General features: G+C 42.3%; 1 protein-coding gene across 1 annotated transcript in view; it reads left to right on the top strand.

Annotated features, from left to right (window-relative positions):
• PLTP (phospholipid transfer protein) overlaps positions 1-24461 on the top strand; it is a 122144-nt gene that overhangs the window by 82759 nt on the left and 14924 nt on the right. The window contains exons 10-11 of the mRNA XM_082272065.1: positions 2265-2324; positions 11852-12016. Of these exons, the coding sequence (XP_082128191.1) occupies positions 2265-2324; positions 11852-12016 (225 nt within the window). The remainder of the gene's footprint in view (positions 1-2264; positions 2325-11851; positions 12017-24461) is intronic.

Below are 24461 nucleotides of genomic sequence, written 5' to 3'. Positions count from 1 at the left end.
CTCCTGTATGCTAAGAACAGGAAACTGAGGCTACAATTCGCACAGGCTCACCAAAATTGGACATTAGAAGATTGGAAAAACATTGTCTGCTCTGATGAGTCTCAATTTCAGCTGCAATATTCAGATGGTAGGGTCAGAATTTGGCATAAACAACATAAAAGCATGGAGCCATCCTGCCTTGTATCAACAGTTCAGGCTGGTGGTGGTGGCGGTGTAATGGTGTGGGGGAAATTTTCTTGGTACACTTTGAGCCCCTTAGTACCAATTGAGCATTGTTTACATACCATGGCCTACCTGAGTATTGTTGCTGACCATGACCATCTCTTTATGACTACAGTGTACACATCTTCTGGTGGCTTCTTCCAGTAGGATAATGCACCATGTCTCAAAGCTAAAATCATCTTACCACTGGTTTCTTGAACATGACAATAAGGTCACTGTACTCCAATGGTCTTTGGGATGTGGTGGAGCGGGAGATTCGCACCATGGATGTGCAGCCGACAAATCTGCAGCAACTGCGTAATGCTATCATGTCAATATGGACCAAAATCTCTAAGGAATGTTTCCAACACCTTGTTGAATCTTTGCCACGAAGAATTAAGGCAGTTCCAAAAGCAAAAGAGGGTCTAACTTGGTACTAGCAAGGTGTACCTATTAAACTGGTCAGCAAGTGTATTTGTAAAAGCACAAAAAGAAATCTTTAAAATGGTTGCATAGTGTGATAAAACAACATCCTTGTTTAACCACTAGCCGATCTCTCACAGTAATCCTACTGCAGCAGGTCGGCTCCCCTAGGTCCAGCAACGTAGACCTACGTCGCTGTACTCCTAGAGGTCTCGGCGGCACACGCGTGCCACCGGAGGCTCACTCCCACTGTGTTTAGACACAGCAGGAGTCTGGCCGGAGGAGGAGAGGTGGCGATCGCTGCCTCCCTTCCTCGATCGTCGGGGAAAGTGTGAAAAGACCCGCCTGCTTATGTAAACAAAGCAGGCGGATCTTCTCAGTGACAGGCAGGGAGAGATCACAGGATTCAGAACTCTGTCTGTGTCACAGAAAACACACGTCAGAAAGCATGAGGCATAAATTTAACCCTTTGATCACCCATAGGGTTAAACCCTTCCCTGCCAGTGTCATTATTACAGTAACAGTGCATATTTATAGCACTGATTACTGTAGTAATGTCACTGGTCCCCCCAAAAGTGTCAAAAATGTCAGTTAGGGGTCCAGTCTGTCCGCCGCAATGTCGCAGTCCCACAAAAAATCGCAGATCGCTGCCATTACTAATAAAAAAAAATAAAAAAAAAAAACAATAAAAATGACATAAAACTTTCCTGTTGTTAGTAAACGCGATAACTTTTGCGCCAACCAATCAAAATACACTTATTACGATTTTTTTTTTTTTTTTACCAAAAATATGTAGCAGAAAACAAATTGGCCTAAAATGTAAAAAATTTTTGATTTTTACATTTTTTTTTTTGGGAATGTTATATAGCAAAACGTGAAAATATTGTTTTTTAAAAAAAACTGTCGCTCTTTTTTTGTTTATAGTGCAAAAATTAAAAATCGCACAGGTGATCAAATATCACCAAAAGAAATCTCTATTTGTGGGAAAAAAAGGACATAAATTTTGTTTGGGTACAACGTCGCACGGCCGCGCAATTGTCCGTTAAAATAACGCAGTGCCGAATCGCAAAATAGGGCCTGGTCATTAAGGGGGTAAAATCTTCTGGGGCTGAAGTGGTTAAAGCAGCAGTATTAGATTTTTAAATAATCTTATTTTTCTGTTTACTTATTGTAATATAGGTGGTTGTTCTTTTTTATAAAGTTACTTTATCTGTGGCAGTGGCGGCTGGTGCTAAAAATTTTTGGGGGGCGCAAACAAACGCCTCCAGGTCCGCACTCTCCAGAGGACGCCGTACGTTCCGCGGGTTAAGGAGTTGGAAACCGGAAGTGACACAATGACGAATATTGATTCAGTAAAATCAAAAGCTGGAGGGTTGGCGCAGAGCTAAAACAAGCCAATTAGAGCCTCAGAATAAATCACATGCTTGTTAAAAATAGACAGACCCATTAGTCTGGTTCCCCGCACAAAGCAAACACATTGATGAATTGAACAAATGATAATATGACTAACATTATTTTATTATTTTAGAGTAGCTTTCCTTTTTGGCAAACTAACTTTGGGAACTTTGGGGGGACCGCGCCCCTGTGCTCCCTATGGACCGCCCACCACTGATCTGTGATACATTTGTTTGTCTCTTTAGGTGCCCAAAGACTTGGAAGTTTTGTTGAGGACATCATATTTTGGAAGTCTGATGCTACTGGTAAGTCTTGTACCTCCTGACCAAAACATAAATGTAGTCCCAGAATTCATTTTTAAGGTTCCATGATTAATATATATGCCAAAGAGAAACCAGTGTTTTTAGGAAACCCCAATAACCTGACAGCTGGAGCCCTAGAAAAATGACACATTGACACTTCTTCCCAGTTCCCTGTTGTACCCTGTCTTCACTGTCACCTTCTTCTGTCACCGAAGTATAACCTCTACCCCTGGGCTGTCAGTACTTGTTTTCTCCCACTTCATCTTTATTGCACCTTTTATTCCATGTTCCCCTCTTTTCTCTCTTTCTATCTTGCCTTACACTGTCAATCAGTTTTCTATACCTATCACTTTCCTTTGTTGCCCTTTTCCCCTCCCTCTTTGTACTGCGTCTTTTTGCTTCATCTGTATCTCCCCTCCCTCTCACATTTGCCATCCTAGTCTTGTATATCTTGTATAAGCCTTTGTCATATGAGACTGATGATCTACTATTACAGGATTAAAGCAAGCCATAGATTATACGCTTTTCTTTCCTTTTACCATGGGTGGAAGGAAAGAAAATTGCCCAATTCCCATAGCACTATTGTGTTCGGGAAGGCTCCCTGCCAGCAAAACACAATGATCGCTGCTAGCGGCTATAGCTGCCGGCAGTGATCATATGCAATACATCCAACAGGCTGCTTGTACTGCAGTCAGTCGATGGGCCTGCCCATAGATGGATCAAATATTGACTGGTTCCTGCTGAACCGGTCATGATTCAATCCATCTGTGGACTGCTTTACTGTCCTGCTCCCTTTAACCTGAAACCTGTTTTTGAAGCGTGGTAGACTAGTAAATAGAAGTGATACAATGATGAATACTGTGTAGTATGTAAACCTCTTAATAGTTGCAGACATTTTGGCAAAGAGCAGATAGGTCCCTTTTTCTGTACAGTCCAGATTCAGCTTCAGTTTACATGTACTAGAAACAAAAAAAAAAGAAAGAGTACATTGAAGTATATCTAAAGCCATTTTTTGTTTTGAATTGAGTATGGAGGGAATTTTGCTGCCTGTATCCCACTGGGAATATTTGAACATCACTGGGTAGATGAAGAACTATGCAACCCAAGCCACCCAAGCAGAGGAAGATGAAGTGGAGCCAATTTTGTTACAAAAAGGTTTAGGCTTCATGTACACATAGTCTACTACTGGCTGCAGGAAAACGCGAAACGCGGCAAAATTGCGTTGATATTTTACCGCGATTTTGACTTGTTTTGCTGCCAGCAGTCAAAACGTTCCTATCCTGAACGCGATTCTTCTGTGTTCAGGAGATGGAGGTTGAGGGGGGTTGAACCTTCCTAACCACAGCAGCTCCTAAACGATCTTAAAAGCCTATGTGTACATGGACACATGTTGAGTTTAGTACAAAATTGCCAATTCTGAAGGTAAAAAAATAAAGATAAACCAGTAATAGATTGTAGGGCAGGGGGCAGGGTCAGAGTAACAGGGGGGTCTTCACATCCTTCATGTTTCCTTCCTTGTTGGGCACCAAGCAAGGGTCACATGAGAGGCCCGGGGTGGGTTCTTCTGTGCTATGCTAGATACATTAGACAGGCACTTTAGATAGAGTCACTGCATTACACATGGAGTATCTTTGCTGGAACAGATGACTGGTTTAGATGAACGGACATTCATAATCAACTGTACATCAGGTTCAGTAGCATCTGCCAAATACAAATCGAATAAAGTAGAGAGAGGGCATTATCAATAGGGATGAGCTTCAAGTTTGAGTCGAACGTAGGTTCGACTCGAACATTGGGAGATCGATCGTTCGTCGAATGACGATCAAATGTGCTTCTTCGCGGGAAATTTGAGCACCCGCATCCATAATGCACTGCGTGCTTGCAGTGCATTATGTGATTGCCCAAAGCATGCACCCTGACCTCCATGCTTTGGCCAATCAAATCATCTCTGCCACGATTGGACAAATTCAGGCTGCCTTTAACCAATCCTGGCTCAGGGTCTAAGTACACGTCCCACACGATATAAAGGCTGCTTAGTGCTCAGTGTGTGACTGTGTGGGCGAGATAAGAAGTGGTTGAGGCAGGGAGAGGAACGTGATTGAGGCAGGGAGAGGAACGTGATTTGCAGTATATCAGACAGTGCAGTGTAATCAGCAGAGTAGTCTAGTTAAGACATTGCTAGCAGTCAGTTGGGCAGGGAGAGGAACGTGATTTGCAGTTTATCAGACAGTCCAGTGTGGTCAGCAGTGTAGTCTAATTGAGACATTGCTAGCAGTTAGTTAGGCAGGGAGAGAGATTTGTGCTTTTTACAATTTAGGAGATCAGATAAAAAATGTATTCAGCAGTGCAGTTTATACCATAGACCATATACCATAGTATAGATCATTCATTGATATCTATGTATAGATATAGGGCAATTGAGTATATATTAGGCCATTCAGTATCTATCGGTCAGTTCAGTATAGACCATACATTGATATCTATATACATAGGGCACTTGCGTACATATTAGGCCAATGAGCATCTCTCGGTCAGTTCAGAATAGACCATACATTGATATCTATATATATTTAGGGCAATTGAATATACAGTATATTAGGCCATTGATTATCTATTGGTCAGTTAAGTATAGACCCATATAGGGCAAATGAGTATCTATCGGTCAGTTCAGTATAGACCATACAATGAGATATATATATATATATATATATATAGGGCAATTGAGTATCTATCGATCAGTTCAGTATAGACCATACATTGATATCTAATATATATAGGCCACTTGAGTATATATTAGGCCATTCAGTATTTATCGGTCGTTTCAGTATAGACCATATGTTGATATCTACTTGTATATATAGGCCACTTGAGTATATATCAAGCCATTTAGTATCTATCGGTCGTTTCAATATAGACCATATATTGATATCTATATAGATATATAGGCCACTTGAGTATATATCAGGCCATTTAGTATCTATCGGTCAGTTCGGTACATATCAGCAATGCAGTATATATCAGCAGTGCATTATATATATATTATATATTGATCAACCGGTAATTAAAACCCCCCTAAATCCACATCATGTCCGAAAGGCTGACAAGGAGAGGCAGACACTCACAGGCCACAAAAAGAGGGCAAGCAGCCGCTGTGTCCACAGTGAAAAGTGGTGGTCACAGACATGGTTCATCCTCTGCAGGTGGGGCATGCCCGTCCTTTTTTTCCTGTGCTGGCGGCGTTATTCAGCCACAGCATGCAGAAGAGTTGGTGGAGTGGATAAATAAGCCATCCTCATCCTCCTGGTCCTCTGACACCCAGGCTCATGCTAGTTTGCCTTCCACCGCAGCTGCCACAGGCTCCTTCTCCACAGCTACTCCTTCTGTCGCCCCACCATCATGCATGGAGGAGTTACCTGAACTATTCGATCATAGTGTCAGTGACATGCTGTTGGAGGATGTGCAGCAATTTGAATGCTGTGATGTTGGTTCCCAGGTTGATGAAGGGAATAATGTGAGCCTAGAGAGAGGGGGTAACAATGACGGAAAAGAAACTAGCGGTCATGTTCCCACAGCTGCAGCCTACTGCCAAGTTTGCTACAGCCAGATAATAGGCCATAGCCATAGCTGGCTGAGTGTTAAGCAACTTGCTTTGAAATTCTCTCTCTACTGATTGGAGCTACAATAGGGCCTAGGTTTTGATACCGGCCCTGGGTCCTTGTGTTCCATGCAGTGTCAGCTGGCCTGCACACTACACTGCACGCCTGCCACAATCCCTCAGTACTGAGACCTCTCACCACTATGCACCAGCAACCTTTACCTTGATGGCTCTTATGAGCTGATATTGGAATGTGTTCTTATATACCAATCCTTTATGGACATATGTATGGGTGAATTTGGATGCAGCCTCCGAAAAAGGACAATACTCTGTTAAATGTCCGAAACATGTTAGGTGTTATTCCATTTTCCAGCATCATACCATATCATGTATGACAGTCCATCAACATTTTAATGTGCACTGTATATGTCTATGTCTAGTGTCTCCTGCACTAGGGACACACAACTGTATTTTTAATGATATGTCAATAACATTTATACGATTTTATAAAAGCATTTGTCATTGCAGTCCATGAGGGGTACCTGAGGCAAATATTTGCTCTCTTTTTTCAGTATATTGTCTAATTATTATGGACATGACAAATCTAATTCCAATTAGTCTGGGTCCCATTTATTTTTCTGTCTTCATCTGATGGTTTTCATTCCCCAGAAACCTCAGGAGTTGTACTTGTTTGGGGAGAGGTTGCTCCTTACAATGTCATCCTTAGTGACCCAGAGGACTCAGAAGCTCATGCCTCCTCAAACTTACATTGCATGAGCTCCCTGATTTTGCAAAGCCTGCGAAAGGATCAGAGAATTTGTGCTATCAAGGAGAGGGATAATTACTGGTTGGCAACCGTTCTTGATCCACGTTACAAGGGTAAAGTTGCAGAGCTCATCCTGCCTTTGCAGAAGAAGCAGCGGATGAAACATCTTGAGGAGGCCTTGAATAAAAATTTGTGTAACACCTTTCCAGACACTGGAAGGCTAACATTCTCTGGACGTGTTTCTGAGGCATCGTGCAGCCAAAGGAGGAGCGGTGGAGAAGGCGCCAGTCTGACCGTTGCCTTTAAACAGTTCTTTAGTCCTCAGCAGCACTCAGGGCTGTTAGGTTTAAGAAACCATCGGCAGATTCTCCATCATATGGTGCATAATTATCTAGGGGCAAGAGCAGACTTGGGGACCTTTCCAACTGAGTATGCACTGGGTCTTGTGGATGGACCACTGGCCAGAACTTGCTCAATATGCAATGGAACTACTGGCCTGTCCTACTTCCAGCGTGCTTTTCGAATGGACATTCAGTGCTGCTGGAGGTTTTGTGACTGGCAAAAGAGTGCGTCTATCCACAGACTCTGTTGACCAGCTGACTTTTATCAAAATGAATCAGTCCTGGACAAACAGCAGCTATCAAGCCCCTGATGCTGATGTAACTGATTGAATTTGCTAGGGGTGTGCCATCCCTTTAAGACTGTCTATGCTGCCTATCCTATTCCTCAATCTTAATTCTTCTTGCTTCCAACAATGTTTTTAGTTAAGGTCACCACCAACACCCAAGGCCTAATTTTTCTGCACTTGTATGACAGGTGCATACAATTTAAATTTCGAAATAAATTTTTACCAGCAGGCCCTGTCCCTGTGCCCTGTGCCCAGCAACAGTAACTGTGAGGGGTTACAGTGTTCAGGCACCACCAACGCCAAAGGCCCAATTTCAATTTAATTTCCTGCAGATACTAACCTTCCAGGTCCCCATCACTCCAGCAGGTTTGCATAGCTGATATCCAACCTTGGCCGGGTCAGATGACAGCACAAAGCCCCCACTAGATCACTGATAAGAACACATACAACACTTAATCTTAGCGAATTTCAAATTTGTATGGAACTTTTACCAGCAGGGCCAGTTCCTGGGCCCAGCAAGAGTAACTGCTTGGGGTTACGGTGTTCAGGCACCATCAACACCAAAAGTCCAATTTTTCTGCACCTCTATGACAAGTACATGCGATTTCAAATTTGTATGGAATTCTTACCTGCAGGTCCCGTTCCTGCGTCAAGCAAGAGTAACTGCGAGGGGTTGCGGTATTCAGGCACCACCAACAACCAAGGCCCAATTTTTCTGCACCTCTATGAAAAGTACATGCGATTTCAAATTTGTATGGAATTTTTACCAGCAGGGCCCATTCCTGCGCACAGCAAGAGTAACTGCGAGGGGTTACGGTGTTCAGGCACCACCAACAGCAAAGGCTCAATTTTTCTGCACCTGTATGACAAGTACATGCGATTTCAAATTTTGTATATACAGTATATTTGTATATGACATTTTTTTTCCTTTAGAAATGTTAGTATTTCTGCAGCAGGCTACATACAGTACATCGTACAGATGTGATACTTTACAGGCACATTAAGGGGACCCCACGGGCACGATATTTAAAGGAATTTTTCATTTTTGTAGTTTTATTAAAATCAGTAAATCACTGCTCCTTCAAAAACAATTGTTTTTAAAAAATTTTTGCATTGGTACATGTTCCCCAGGTCAGTACCTGGACCCCCATACACTTTTTTTGGGCAATAACTTGCATTCAAGACTTTAACATGAGGACTTTTGATTTTTGACGTTCGAGTCCCATAGACTTCAATTGAGTTTGTTTGTTCGCACAAACTTTTCCCCTGTTCGCAGTGTTCTGGTGGGGTGGGTGTTCGGCTCATCACTAATCAATATGAAAACCAGTAAGGATTGAAACCCTCAGGAAGTGGAGTAAGTTTAAATGCAGAAGTCATATAGTTTATTTTATGTTTATCCTTAAAGTACAGTTTCTCTTATTTACATGTTGTACATGTACAGTTTTCATAAAACAGTTTGTATTATATACATTAGTTGGAAGTTTTCCTTCCTCCTTTTTTTCTTCATACATATCTGTATCAATAGAAAAAAAAACTGAAAACTCACAATGATCATTTCGGGGCTCAAACAGCTACCCTTGGCATGGAAATCTACACACTATTTTTCTAAATAATAACTACATAATATAAGCTTAAAGTGAAAATGAGCCAATTTTTTTTTACACTAGGATAGAGTAGGGAATGTTGAACCCCGGTCAGGATCGTTCTCTGTGTTTTCATTGGAGAGTCTTCCCTTGTGGTGACACAGACAGTGGGAGCAAATTCCTCCCGTAAGTAAGCGTAAATCCCCTATTAGACATTTTTATTTAGACAGGTGTGCCCACTGGATGATTTGCTCTCACCTCCTGTTATATGGAAAACTGTAAATTATTAGATCTACTTTCACTGTCCACATTACAATGGCTACCAGTTCAAATTCAGAGGGTACATTTTTCCAGTGGAGACACAGATTGCAATAAAAACCTGACAATGATTCTGTTTTATTTTATGTAGCACTGTACCCGTAGGGCTTGCTGTATGATGACTTGTTAGGTATCCTTTGATTACCTGCAGACAGTCACTTAGGGACAGTTCACACATCCATTCTTACTCCTGGTGGCTCGTTACTCAATAAACAATCCAGGAGTTTTGGTTTTATATTTATTGTGGAACATGGGTGGGAGAAGGGAATAGCGGGATACTCCAACTTGAACTATATACAGTTGATAAGGACAACTCTCACTTGGCCTCACCAGATTACGTGTGGAAGCAAACACACTGTTTTAACCACTTGTATGGAGGAATTAAGTCTTCTTGCTCTCTCAAGCAGCAGACGATGCAACTATATTATCTTCAGGACATTCTCTAGCATCCCCTTGACTGACACCCATCCACTGACTCTTCTTGCTGAAGGGATGGTCCTCTCAGGACAGGCCCCATGACACAGATCTGTACTCACTATATGCAGAATCAGATCCTTTCCAGTGTCTTCCTTCCAGTCAGCTCTGTAGGACCTCCAGGTTCAGCACTTCTCTGACTCTCAGGCCCTTAGGTTGACCACCTGAGACCGCATGGCAACTTCTACAGAGGAAGGGGAGCCGCCCCCTCCCTCCGGGAGCCCGCTCTCCAGCTGAAAGACCTTAACCACTTAAGCCCCGGAAGATTTTACCCCCTTCCTGACCAGGGGGTATTTTGCGATTCGGCACTGCGTGACTTTAACGGACAATTGCGCGGTCGTGCGACGCTGTACCTAAACGAATTTGGCGTCCTTTTTTTCCCACAAACAGAGCTTTCTTTTGGCGGTATTTGATCACCTGTGCGATTTTTTGATCACGCGCTATAAACAAAAAAAGAGCGTAAATTTTGCAAAAATAGCAATATTTTTCCCTTTTTTTTATATGAAATTCCCCCAAAAATAAATGTAAAAATCAAAATTTTTTAATATTTTCGGCCAATTTGTTTTATGCTACCTATGTTTGGTAAAAAAAATCGCAAAAAGCGTATTTTGATTGGTTTGCGCAAAAGTTATTGCGTTTACTAACAAAGGGAAAGATTTTTGTCATTTTTGTTGTTTTTTTTTTTAACGCGTAATGGCGGCGATCTGCGATTTTTTTTGCGGTACTGCGACAATGCGGCGGACAGATCGGACCCTTGACTGACATTTTTGACACTTTTGGGGTTACCAGTGACATTTCTACAGTAATCAGTGCTATATATATGCACTGTTACTGTAAAAATACACTGGTAGTGAAGGGGTTAACTTTATTTGAGAGGGAGGGGCTGTGTGTGTCCCTAGGGGCGTGCTTCTAACTGTGATTGGCTGGGGCTTCAACTGTATGCAGAGTGATCAATGGATCTACATAGTAGATCCATGTGATCAGCTCTCATACAGAGAGGAGAATGACAGGCAGCTTGTTTACACAAGCTGCCTGACTTTCTCCCTCTCCCCCGCCGATCGCAGAGTGGCCGGCGGCGATCGGGTCCGCCGGTCACGCGCGCGGGGGGGTCCGTGACCACGCGGGAGCGGGAGCACGCCTCCGGCGGCGCGCGCTCGCTCCCTAAACCCTCACAGGCGAGCGACGTAGACCTACGTCACTTTGCCTGTGAGGGGCTGACCGCCCACGTAGATAGTCGTGCGGCGGTCGGCAAGTGGTTAAGCACATTTATACAGTATCCCAGCATACACCGAGGCTCGTTTCTCTGCCAATCACCAGGCCTGTATGCATGTGCACTCATTTGTCAGGTTTCCTCCCACTGTCCAATATGCCTCCCTATTGGACCAGTGTAAAACACTTCAGACAAACTGAGCTGCACCTGAGCACCATGAGCAGACCTCCCTAGCAAATCCTACTTTCTGGTAGGAAGAGAACAATATAGATTTACCTGGCAATCTCTCTGGTAAGCAGAAAAGATCCAAAAACGATACTCTTTTTCTAGCCTGTACCTAGGAGGGTGCTGCATTTACATAAAATGTTTTGGCTTTAGATTCACTTTGAAATGTCTAAGATTAAACAAGTACTATTTCTGTTTTTGCATTAGCTCTGTTACCTCTTCAGCATGTAGAAATTGACAATGAATGAAATGGTTAGGGACACAGGTTTATTAGGACTTGGGATCTGGTTTAGGAGAGCAGTAAAAGACACTCAATTTTTCGATTATATCTAATAAATATTGGGGATTAATCTGCAGGACTGCAATTATGTTCTGTTCATTAGCGTTTTCTTGTGTTTTTTTTTCAAAAAAGGTAAGGAGCAGGAGGGGAGGTAGAAAGTTGGGCTGGAGAGGGTTGGTTGCCCAGTGGTGGGGGGGAAGCTGTTAATCCCAAGGGCTCAGGTTGTAGAGTAAGTAATAGTTTTCACAGGTAGCTGAGGCTTGAGGGACTCAGAGTGGAGAATGCATAGCCAGCGAGGGTTCCCATGTTTTGAGAAATTTGGGCTGAGAGTCAGTAATAATGCTGGATAGTTTCTAATTTTTTTAAAACGTATTCATGCATTCTTTCAGTTCTTGCAGATTTACTCTTTTAGTTTTTTTTTTAAATTTGGTGCTTTTCATCATGTTTATAGGATCCTTCTGTGGCTGAGGCCCCGATGAAACTAGAATTGAGGGTTTCCACTGCCCCCCGCTTTACTATAAAGCCAACTGGAACAAGCGTCTCAGTCAACGCCATCTTAAACATATATCTGATTCCACCAGATCAGCCTCCTGTGCAGCTGAGCAGCATGACCATGGTAAGTAATAATGCTTAGCTTCAATATTGTTGGTGCTAACCATTAAAGGAAAACTCCAACTTTTGTTAAAAAAAATTGAGAATAATACATTACGGTCCATGAGCCACAATGTATTTTAAAAGCAACAGATAATTTTTAATATTTTGCCTTTATTCATTCCTAATGTTTATATTTTCCATGTGTAACTAGCAGGTGGTGGGTTCTAAACTGGTCACAGGGTCATCCTACCACAGTGATGTCAATAGACCTGAATAAACAAAAATTAGGTTACACAGGCTGCTAAACGACTCAGGTAGCATGCACTCTGTATCTCTCTCTCTCTTAAGCAGACACACGGTCATTTGGCAACAATTGCTAGAATGCTAGAGAAAAGAGCAGGTTCTAATGGGGCCGTCTCTCATATTCAACATTCTCGCCTGCGGTCTTACTTGCACCAAGTGCCTAAATGAAAACAAATTACCATCAAGTAGAAATTGACTTGGTCATCCAAAGGAAGGAAGAAGGAGGCAGGGCAAGGGAGAAGAGAAGGCTAGAGAGAAAAGAAGGAAATAGAAAAGATGTAATCAAGTTCCCCAGGTCCAACAAGACTCTTTCCAAGAACCGCAGCCAAACTTCGACTGGGTATTATTGAGGGTACAAAAAAGTTTTTCATTAATCATTATTCAGTTTAGTTTTTGAGTAATGTATTTAAGTGGAGCCAACAACTGCTTCCAACACCTAGCAATGGCAATTCTAGCTGCCAGGACAATGTAGGATATATGTTTTTTCCGGTGTTTAGGGTGTCTAGTTTCTAGTGTTTAGGAGTAAAAATACTTCCAAAATCTGGTGATTTTGGGGCATTGCCACCAAATGTAAAACATGGTTCCATACCAGTTGTCCACATCATCTAAAGCAAGAAGTGGAGGTTTTCAGGCATATTGTAACAACTCTGGTAGGGACCATTTACCCCCTCAACAGTGCTGTGTTAAAGGAGTTGAAAAGGCAGACATTTCTATGCATTAAGATAAAAAGCATTCTGTGTGCAGCAGCCTAATACTTAACTGAGCCCCAGCTCTGTCCAGCGATGTCCACGAGTCTTTTGGCTATCCGGGACTCTCCCTCCTGATTGGCTGAGACACAACAGCAGTGCCATTGGCTCCTGCGGCTGTCAATTAAAGTCAGTTAGCCAATCAGGAGAGAGAAGGGGTGGGGCCAAACTGCATCTCCATGCCTGCATGGACACAAGGAGCTGCAGCTCAGCTTGGGTGCCCCCATGACAAGCTGCTTGCTGTGGGGGCATGCAAAAGGAGGGAGGGGCCAAGAGAGCCGAAGAGGGACCCAAGAAGAGGAGGATCTTGTGCAAAACCACACAGGGCAGGTAAGTACAACATGTTTGTTATTTAAAAAAAAAAAAAACTTTACACTCACTTTAACCGGTTGCCGACCGCCGCACGACTATATACTGCGGCGGTCAGCCCCGGCCAGGCAGAGTGACGTATCGGTACGTCACTCGCCTGTCACTGACTTGCGAGCCTATCGCGGGCGGGCGCGCGCCCGCCGAGGCGCGCGCCCGCCGCGGCTCGTTCACAGGCAAGTCAGTGCGTGTGACCGGCGGACTCGATGTCCGCCAGTCACACTGCGATCGCTCCTGTGAAGGGAGAAAGACAGAGCAGCTTGTGTAAACAAGCTGCCTGTCAGTTCTCCCTGTGTAAAAGTGAAGATCTGTCCGTTCTACTATGTAGAACGGTTGATCTTTGCTTTTACACCAATAGGAATGTCCCTACACAGTTAGAATCACGCCCCTAGGACACACTTAACCCCTCCCTGTCCAATAAAGTTAACCCCTTCCCTGCCAGTGTCATTTTTGCAGTAACAGTGCATATGTATAGCACTGATTACTGCAGTAATGTCACTGGTACCCCCAAAAGTGTCAAAAATGTCAGTCAAGGGTCCGATCTGTCCGCCGCAATGTCGCAGTACCGAAAAAAAAAATCGCAGATCGCCGCCATTACGCGTTAAAAAAAAAAACACCAAAAATGACAAAAATCTTTCCCTTTGTTAGTAAACGCGATAACTTTTGCGCAAACCAATCAAAATACGCTTTTTGCGATTTTTTTTTACCAAACATAGGTAGCATAAAACAAATTGGCAAAAAAATGTTAAAAAATTTTGATTTTTACTTTTTTTTTTTGGGGAATTTCATATAAAAAAATGTGAAAAATATTGTTATTTTTGCAAAATTTACGCTCTTTTTTTGTTTATAGCGCATGATCAAAAAATCGCACAGGTGATCAAATACCACCAAAAGAAAGCTCTGTTTGTGGGAAAAAAAGGACGTCAAATTCGTTTAGGTACAGCGTCGCACGACCACGCAATTGTCCGTTAAAGTCACGCAGTAAAAAATCGCAAAAAAAACCCTGGTCCTTTAGCAGCCAAATCCTCCGGGGCTTAAGTGGTTAAGAGATATTTTGACCAAATTATTAGCTACCTCTTGCCATTTATCTAGCTCTAAGGTCATTTCCAAATTGCGTTCCCATTAGGTAATGTAGGTGAGTTTGTGCGTTGGAGTAACTTAAATGTAATATAAGGTGGACACGTAGCCCCTAGGTAGTGTAGCAACCTTGCAAGAGAATTCAAAGGATGTTAGAGCAAGCAGGTGAGTTCTCCCTTTTTAGTTCTGATGCCAAGATCGACGAAACCTGGCAATATCGAAACATTTCGTTGGGAGGCATTTTTATTTTGGTTTTTCAAAAGAATTGGATTCTATAGAGAAGATCCCCTATCCGCAGCAACCCTTTGTTTCCCTACCAGTTGAAAGATTGGTTGCAGTCCTGGCAAAAATTCTGTGTTGATAAATAAAGGAGTCATAGGAGTAAGAAGATAGTGTAACCCTTTTGTCAATCTAAGTCTATTCCAGATAGCGAGTGTATAAGAGAGCGAAGGGGACAAAGTAGAAGGCCGCAACCTGCTAGGTATTCATGTCACTTTGAATAGAATTCTAGAGCAAGCTAAGTTTTCTATATCTACTTACTGAGGTAGATGTGTCTCTAAGATGATGGTGGCCAAGTGTGCTAGTTGTGCTGCATGATGATAGGCTGACAAATTAGGGACTACCAACCCCCAGATGCCTAGGCACAAGGTAGGTTTGTTGTTTCAAACAAAGTGAAAGATCTTGGTTTGAATGTATTTTATTTATTACAGGTACTGTACTTTTATAGCGCTGTCAATATACACAGTGCTTCACACATATATTGTACATTCACATCAGTCCCTGCCCTCAAGAAGCTTACAATCTAAGGTCCCTAACATATTCATACATACACATACTAGGGCCAATTTAGACAGGAGCCAATTAACCTACCAGCATGTCTTTGAAATGTGGGGGGAAACCCACACAGGCACAGAGAGAACATGCAAACTCCAGACAGTTAGTGTCATGGTTGGGATTCGAACCAGCAACCCTAGTGCTGCTAGGTGGAAGTGCTAACCACTTAGCCACTTTGCTGCTTTTTAGGGCTGTCCCAGGTATTGCTAAGGGTAGCATTCTAGAATAGTATAGGAACCTTGGAAACAGGTTCATTTTGACGGAATTTATCTTACCAAACTACGATAGGGGCATAGAGGACCAGTTCTGGAGATCTGTAGCAAGTTGTTTAAAGAGGAGTGAATACATTTTCCCGGGAGAGGGAGTCTATAGATGGGGCGAGATGAATCCCGAGATACAGAATGGATTTGATGGCCCATTAAAAATCAGTTAGATTTAAGCAACGAGCAGGTAGAGGACAATAGATTGAGTTCATGGCTATAGATTTATTTCTATTTAGCGCTAACCCTGAGCTTTAGAGCAGGCCTGGTGCTTATAAGGCAGAGTAGGAAGTGTTGTATGTGGAAATTAAATGTACATCAGGACATCATCTGCAAACACTACACATTTATGTTCTTGGCAAGTGCAAGAGACTCCCTTTATTTTAGGATTTGTGCGAATAGAGTTAGCCACTAGCCAGTGGTTCTATAACTAAGGCATATAATTAGTTTACAACATAATAAACCTCAGTTTATAAACGTGTAAACTTACATGAAGGATGCACTTTATGGAATTGATAACATGAAAATAGTTCATAGACCTGTCCCCTTAGTACACACTTTAACCACTTCAGCCCTGGAAGATTTTACCCCCTTCCTGACCAGAGCACTTTTTTTCAACTTGGCACTGCGAGATTATAACTGACAATTGCGCGGTCATGCAATGCTGTACCCCAAAAAAATGTACGTCCTTTTTTTCCCACAAACAGAGCTTTCTTTTGGTGGTATTTCTTTTATTTTTTGCGATATTAATAAAAAAAGAGCAAAAATTTTGCGAAAAAATTATCATTTTCTACTTTGACTGTTAAAAAATATCCAATATATTCAATTTTTGTCATATATTTTGGCCAAAATGTATTGAGCTACGTCTTTGACAAAAAAATTTTCAATGAGCGTATTTTTATTGGTTTGCGCAAACGTTATAGCGTCTACAAACTATGGTGTAAATACTGGAATTTATGCAGCTTTTACTTTCTGACTACCTATCTCAATTCTTGAAGTGCTAAAATGGCAGGGCAGTACAAAACTCCCCAAATTAACACTTTTTGGAAAGTAGACTTCCTGAGGAATGCCCTGAGAGGCATGTTGAGCTCATTGAATATTTCATTTTTTTGTCACAGGTGTTTGAAAAATGACTAACAAAAAAAATTATTTTTTTTACAAGAAGTTGTCATTAAAATGATATATTGCTCACGCAGGCCATGGATATATGTGTAATTACACCCCAAAATATATTCTGCTGCTTCTCCTGAGTACAAGGATACCACATGTGTGAGACTTTTTGGGAGCCTAGCTGTGTACGGGACCTAAAAAAACAATCACCACCTTCAGAATTTCAAAGGGCGTAAATTTCTCATTGCACTCTCTCACTACCTATCACGGTTTCAGAGGCCCTGAAATGTCAAGATAGCACAAACTCCCCCCTCCCAAATGACCCCATTTTGCAAATTAGACACCCCAAGCTATTTGCTGAGAGGCATAGTGAGTCCATGGAATATTTTATATTTTGCCACAAGTTTTGGGAATATTACACTTTTTTTTCTTTTTCTAAACACAAAGTTGTAACTAAAAGATAGATTTCTCACACATGCCATGGGTATATGTGGAATGACACCCCAAAATACATTCTGTTCTTCTTCTGAGTACAGAGATACCACATGTGTTAGACTTTTTGGGAGCCTAGCTGTGTACGGGACCCCAAAAACCAATCACCGCCTTCAAGCTTTCTAAGAGCTTAAATTGCAAATTTTTCTTCCTCACCGCCTATCACAGTTTCTGAGGCCCTGAAATTTCAAGATAGCACAAAACCCCCCCAAATGACCCCAATTTACAAAGTAGACCATCCAATCTATTTGCTGAGAGGCATGGTGAGTCCATGGAATATTTTATATTTTGCCAAAAGTTTTGGGAAATTTACACTTTTTGTTCTTTTTTTAAACACAAAGTTGTAACTAAAAGATAGATTGCTCACACATGCCATGGGTATATGTGGAATGACACCCCAAAATACATTCTGCTGCTTCTCCTGAGTACAGGGATACCACATGTGTGAGACTTTTAGGGAGCCTAGCTGTGTACGGGACCCCAAAAACCAATCACCGCCTTCAAGCTTTCGAAGGGAGTAAATTGCACATTTTACTTCCTCACCGCCTATCAGTTTCGGAGGCCCTGAAATTTCAAGATAGCACAAAACCCCCCCAAATTACCTCATTTTGCAAAGTAGACACTCCAAGCTATTTGCTGAAAGGCATAGAGAGTCCATGGAATATTTTATATTTTGCCACAAGTTTCGGGAAAATTATTTTTTTATTTTATTTTTTATTTTTTTACACAAAGTTGTCACTAAGTTATATATTGCTTACACATGCCATTAATATATTTGAAATGACAGTATGGGGATACCCCATGTGTGAGACTTTTTGGCAGTCTAGTCGCTTACAGGACCCAGAAAAACGTGAACACAGAGGGGCTTCTCAACAACACCAGTGCCCGTAGTAATTTAGACTGCCGTGTCTGGGTGAATGGAGGACAGAGCAAAAACGTTCAGTTTGTCCCTCCACTTCACTGCGAGCAATTCATCGCACCTCAAGCAAGTTCTCTCCCCGTGACTAAGTGGGGCATTTACAAGCCGTTGGGGGAAGCCCCAGCGTTTAGATCGCACGGTGCCACATGAACCAATTTGTAATTGAAAGAGGTGTCTAAAAAGTGACACGCTTCAATAAAAATTGTCCAGGTACAAGTGGTACCCCTGTCCGAATAAGGGTGACACCAAGTCCTAAGTCCCAAATCTTGCCGCTGCTCCCTATGTAGTCTGGGCAGTTGGGGGGCTCCACAGTGCTATTTTTACCCTCGTAAACTTGAAAATTAACTGTATAGCCTGTGGCCCTGTCACAGAGCTTATACAACTTGACCCCGTATCTGGCACGCTTGCTGGGGAGATACTGCTTGATAGCAAGGTGGCCAGTAAACGTAATCAGGGACTCGTCAACACAGACATCTTGTTGGGGGATAAACAAGGCTGCAATTTGCTGATTGAAGTGGTTTACGAGGGACCTGAATTTTGTGGAGCCGGTCATGTCCAGGGTCTCCCCGAGGACGACAGAGTTCATTGTCATTGAAATGCATGAACCAAAATATTTGCTCGTATCGAGCCCTGGCCACAGCAGCAGAGTACATGGGCATATGGTGAATTGGGTCAGTGGACCAATATGACCGCAACTCACTCTTTTTAGTAATGCCCATGTTGAAGGATAGGCCCAGAAAGGTCTTAAATTCGGAAACCGTTATAGGTTTCCAGCCGAATGGTCTGGCAAGGGACGAATTTGGATTGGCAGTAATAAATTGGTTAGAATACAAATTACTTTGATCCACAATAGATCTGTAAAGATCTTCAGTGAAAAACAGCTCAATAAAATTAAGGGGATTAAAATCAGCTGTTCCCATCTGAATTCTGGGTTGGGCAGTGAATGGGGGAAGTACGGGCGCTGCAGAATCTAGGGGCTGCCAATTGGGATTTGCAAGCGCATCAGGAAGGACACTATGGGCTCTACGGGCCTGTCTTCAAATTCTCGGTGGCTGCCGGACACTACTTGTGTTAGCCACGGCACCAGCTTCGAATGCACTTTTGGGACTCGCCACGTCACCAAGTGATACTGCAGTGCTGGTATGTGTAGGACCAGGGTGTACTAGGCCACTGGTGCTTGCCAGTTCACCAGAATGTTACTGGCACTCTGCTGCATACGAGAAAAATCCAGCTCTTGCATCTCAGCAACTCCAGAATGCCGTCGGGGTACGCCTGACCTTAGCAGGGACCCCTTTGTCATTGGAGCTATCTGTCAGGGAGCCACTGCTCTCTACAGGTTCATATACTGACCCTGATTCTGCCAGTGAGGCTTCCCCATCGCTCTCATCTGACATGGTCAGTATACTGTAGGCCTCTTTACTACTGTACCACCGTTTGGACATTTTAGCAACTAAATTTACAGGTACAGTAGTGTAACTCAAAGGTAGAAAAGCACCTGGTTGTCGAGGACTATTTGGTCGCTACAAAAAAAACTGCTAGTGCTAGCAGAGATCAGGCCTGACTCTGCTAATGCAGCGGTTTTGTGTGTTGTGTTTTTTGGAAGTGACAGTAATCTATTGATTACTGCACTTGCCTGGGTGGGGTGGGCTGGGCATAGGGGCTAAATGCAGGTGCTGGCAGGAATCAGTGCTGATCATGCAAACACCGCGTTTGGGAACACTAAACTATGGGGACGCTAGTATAGTTCTGATCAGATCAGATATTGATCTGTTCAAACACTATATTAGTAATGGAGGTGTATAGTGTGTGTATATGTGTGTGTGTGTGTATGTGTATGTGTCTTAGTGTTACTGGCAATCTGTAATTGACTCTAACTTACGCTAAAAAATGTGGTGGGACCCTGACGCTAACTAGCCTAACTAGCGTCACCCGTGACACTAATACAGTGATTGGTAATCACTGTATATATATTGAACACTGTGACAGGGCAGTGAAGGGGTTAACTGGGAGAGATCAAGGGGTTAAACCTTTATAGGGGATGTATGGCGGGTGCCCTAAACCTATCTGGGCCCAGCTCAAGCGCAAACTGGGGTCACAGGTGACACTAATACAGTGATCAGTAGTTAGCTAATGTACTGTATATTAGTGCACAGTGTGATAGGGAATGAAGAGCTTAACTGGGGGAGATCAAGGGGTTAAAACTTTATTAGGGGATAAATGGCGGGTGCCCTAAACCTATTTGGGCCTAGCGCAAGCGCAATTTAGGGTCACAACTGACACTAAAACAGTGATCAGTAGTTAGCTAATATACTGTATATTAGTGCACAGTGTGATAGGGAGTGAAGGGGTTAACTGGGGAAGATCAAGGGGTTAAAACTTTATTAGGGGATAGATGGCGGGTGTCCTATACCTATTTGGGCCTAGCGCAAGCGCAAATTAGGGTCACAAGACACTAATACAGTGATCAGTAGTTACCTATATACTGTAATTAGTGCACAGTGTGAGAGGGAGGGAAGGGGTTTAACTGGGGGTGATCAAGGGGTTAAAACTTTATTAGGGGATAGATGGCAGGTGCCCTAAACCTATTTGGGCCTAGCGCAAGCGTGATTTAGGGTCACAAGTGAAACTAAATGCAGTGATTAGTAACAATCTGTATACCACTGTATATAGTGTACACTGTGAGGGGTTTGGGGGTGATCAGGGGTGATCAAGGGGTTAAAAGTGTGCCTATGTGTGGTAGTGTCAGTGTAGTGTTGTGGAACTCACGTTTTAGATGCTTCTTCTTCTTCTCCTGGAACCGAAAGGGCTCCAGGAGGGAAAATTACATCACTTCCCCTGCCTGTATTTACATTACACAGGCAGGGGACATGATGCCGTTGGCTAGAACCGATAACCAGATCCAGACCAAAAATCATTGGTCTGCATCTGGTGACTGATTGGTTCTGAGCCGAATCAGACCAGGATCGCGATCGTAGGGCACACGGGAGCGTGCCCTGGAGCTGTGAATGCGCCCAACGTAGGTCTACATCGCTGGACCCAAGAGAGCCGACCTGCCGCAGTAGGATTACTGTGAGAGGTCGGCTAGTGGTTAACTGGAGAAGTTTGTCTCAGTATATACAGTATGTTTACAGTATGCCTAAATTATTTTAGTCACTAGATTGATATTTGTTAGTGTTGGACAAACAGTTTGGCCTGAGCAGGAGTTTGGGCCAAACATTGGCTGTTTGCCCGTTCGGCAAACACCCAAATTGTTGGGGCGTTTGACCGCTTGTTCGGCCTGCCGAGCGCTCCATAATGCACTGCGCGCCGAACAGTGCATTGGAAGCCCTATTAAATAATTATAGTGCTGCGTATACACAAATGTGACTGATGGGTGAATGACGGTATTATTATAATGTGAGATATGCTGATAACCTATAAAAAAATAATCCTGTGCTATAAGACCAGAATCAACATACATTGAAGGTTACTACCTTGTATATCCCAAGTGTTTGCCTTGGTGTGCCAAATTAGTGCATATTAGAATGCGTGACAGTTTTTATCAAAATGATCAATGTGACTGTAAATAATGCATATAATAAAACGAAAAAACAATATAATATCAAAAATAAAGTTTGTGCGATTTTGGTGCAACTTTAGTGAATCATAAGTTGTTTGCTGCTCCGTGCTCTGTGGGTGTGCCTTCAATTACTCCGCTATGTGTTGACATCTTTTGATGGGTTCTCACCTCTATTATTGTGACCATGCTGTGAAAGCTTGGTCAAAAATCGCTTGTTATAAATAAGAGTGAGGTAGATGGCGCTGCCAGTAATAAATGAGTAAATGAATATAAAAAATATAAAGTGCAAATTATTAAAATGCAAGAAGTGAAGATTGGTAAAAAATGTTTTGTCAAACCAGAAAGTTGAATAAAGTGCAATGATAAACAAAGTGCACCGATGAAGCAAATGGCAATAAAGTGCAGAAAACAGAGAGTATTGATAAGTGATAAGTGAGTAAATTAATATTCAAGGATATTATTAAATAAATAGAAATAATGAGCAAATTACATGAATGGGTAATCCAATTATGGTGATAAAGTGACAAAGGTGAGAGGGACGTGATTCAAGATAAATATACATTTATAATACATTTATACAGTATTTCAATGCATTTTGTGTTATTCCTTGGAAAGTTTTTATGATCTGCATTCGGTTTGTATTTTTAACTATTTCCTTTCCGTTATCATCTTATATACCTGGTCTCTTTTATCAACTTATCAGTATTTATTTTAATCTTGTGGCTTAAGGTCTTAATACTTTGTGATTTTATTACTAAATATTTTTATATTCATTTACTCATTTATTACTGGCAGCGCCATCTACCTACCTCCTATTTATTGCTTTTTTGTACACCCCCTAGGGGGTATACTTTTTGAGGTGGGCAGCAGCCTGACCCTGTCTTTTTATCCTAAGCGCGGATTTCTACTCCTTCCAAAAATCGCTTGTTGACCACACTGGGATATTTTGGGCTTGTTGTTCCTCCTGTCTCCTCAGGGGGGTGCTCTCCTCTGGGTGGCAAAGCTCCTCATATGTTGTAGTTAGTGTTGTTTCATAAAGAGGGGGAAAAAAAGTCTAATAGTGCTTCACCTTTTTAAAATTTTATTAAGATAAATGCAAGGGTACACTTACATGTCTTTATGAAACAACACTAACTACAACATATGAGGAGCTTAGTCACCCAGAGGAGAGCACCCCCCTGAGGAGACAGGAGGAACAACAAGCCCAAAATATCCCAGTGTGGATAACAAGCGATTTTTGACACAATTTGGTCACCATAATAGAGGGGAGAACCCATCTATAGGGGGGAGCATATCTTAAGGTGTCAGCACATAGCGCAGTAATTGGAGGCACATCCACAGAGCAGCAAATAATCCATAATTCACCAAAATCGCACTAAAAACGCACAAACTTTATTTTGGATGTCAAATTGCTTTTTTCATATTAATATATGTATAATTTACTGTCACATTGATCATTTTGCTAAAAACTGGCACGCTTTATAATATGCACTATTTTGGTGCATCAAGGCAAACACTTGGGATATACAAGGTAGCAACCTTCAATATATGTTGATTCTGGTTTTATAGCAAAGGATTATTTTTTGTATAGGTTATCAACATATCTCACATTATAATATCACCGATCACCCATCAGTCACATTTGTGTATGCGCAGAACTATAATTATTTAACATTGTTTGTATGTGTACAGTATACCAACACATTATAGCCGCTCACAGGACACACTTAAAGTGGAGTTCCACCCTGAAAAACATTTTTTAGATAAAAATACCCCCGGAACAGTCAGGGCTAGTGCATTTCAGCAATGATAGCCTCTGAACTGTCCCCTGTTTCACTTACCTTTTAGAAGAAATATTTACCTTGAAAATGTCTTGTCCAGCGCTGCCATCTCAGGTGTGGGCAGCTGAAGCCGGAGCGTCCTCTTCGGTGTCCTCTTTGGTGATTTCAGAGTCCCAGAATGCCCTGCACCGGCCCTGCTCGTCACTTCCGGCATGCCCAGAAGCTGTTAAGCAGGGAATGACGAGCCTGCCCTGGAATTGACGAGCAGGGCCGGTGCAGGCGCATTGACTCCTGGGGGCGATGACGCTCATCTCCCAGGAGTCAATGCAAGCAGGAAGAGACAGCGCGGGCCGCGTCCGCAGAGGGAGGAAGAAGAAGGAAGGTAAGTATATTTTCTTTAAAAACAAGGTAAGTAAATCATCCATATTAAATTATCCGATTCTTTTTTAGGTAACAAAAAAGCAAGCGGATTGTGAAAAGTTGTTTTTGAGGCCAGAACTCTGCTTTAATTGTTGGTCAATGCACATTGGAAGCCCTGATTGGCTGAAGCAAGGATTTGCCCAATCAAGGCACAGAACACTGTCAGAGCATGATTGGAGAAAGTAATGATGACTGTGCCCAATCATGGCTTATTGCTCATAGACCCACCCAATACTATAAAAGGTTCCTTCTCCGAGCAGCCATTTGCAGTGTGATAGTATAGTGCATTAGTGCACTTTTACTGCGCTATATTGAAGTGTGTTAGTGCACGTTTACTGCAATATATTATATTATGCTAGTAAACTTTTACGGCAGTATAGTGAAGTATGTTAGTGCACTATAACAGCAGTATATTGACGTGTGTTGGTGCCCTTTTACTGCAGTATATTGAATTGCATTAGTGCACTTTTACTGCAGTATATTGAAGTGCATTAGTGCATTTTTACTGCAGTGTATGGAATTGCATTAGTGCACTTTTTACTGTAGTATTTTGAAGTTGGTTAGTGCAGTTTTACTGCAGTATTTTGAAGTGCATTTGTT

The sequence above is a fragment of the Pelophylax lessonae genome, assembly GCF_965119305.1.
Source record: "Pelophylax lessonae genome assembly, chromosome: 11".
NCBI lineage: Eukaryota > Metazoa > Chordata > Amphibia > Anura > Ranidae > Pelophylax > Pelophylax lessonae.
This window is presented reverse-complemented; position numbering and strand designations above follow the sequence as displayed.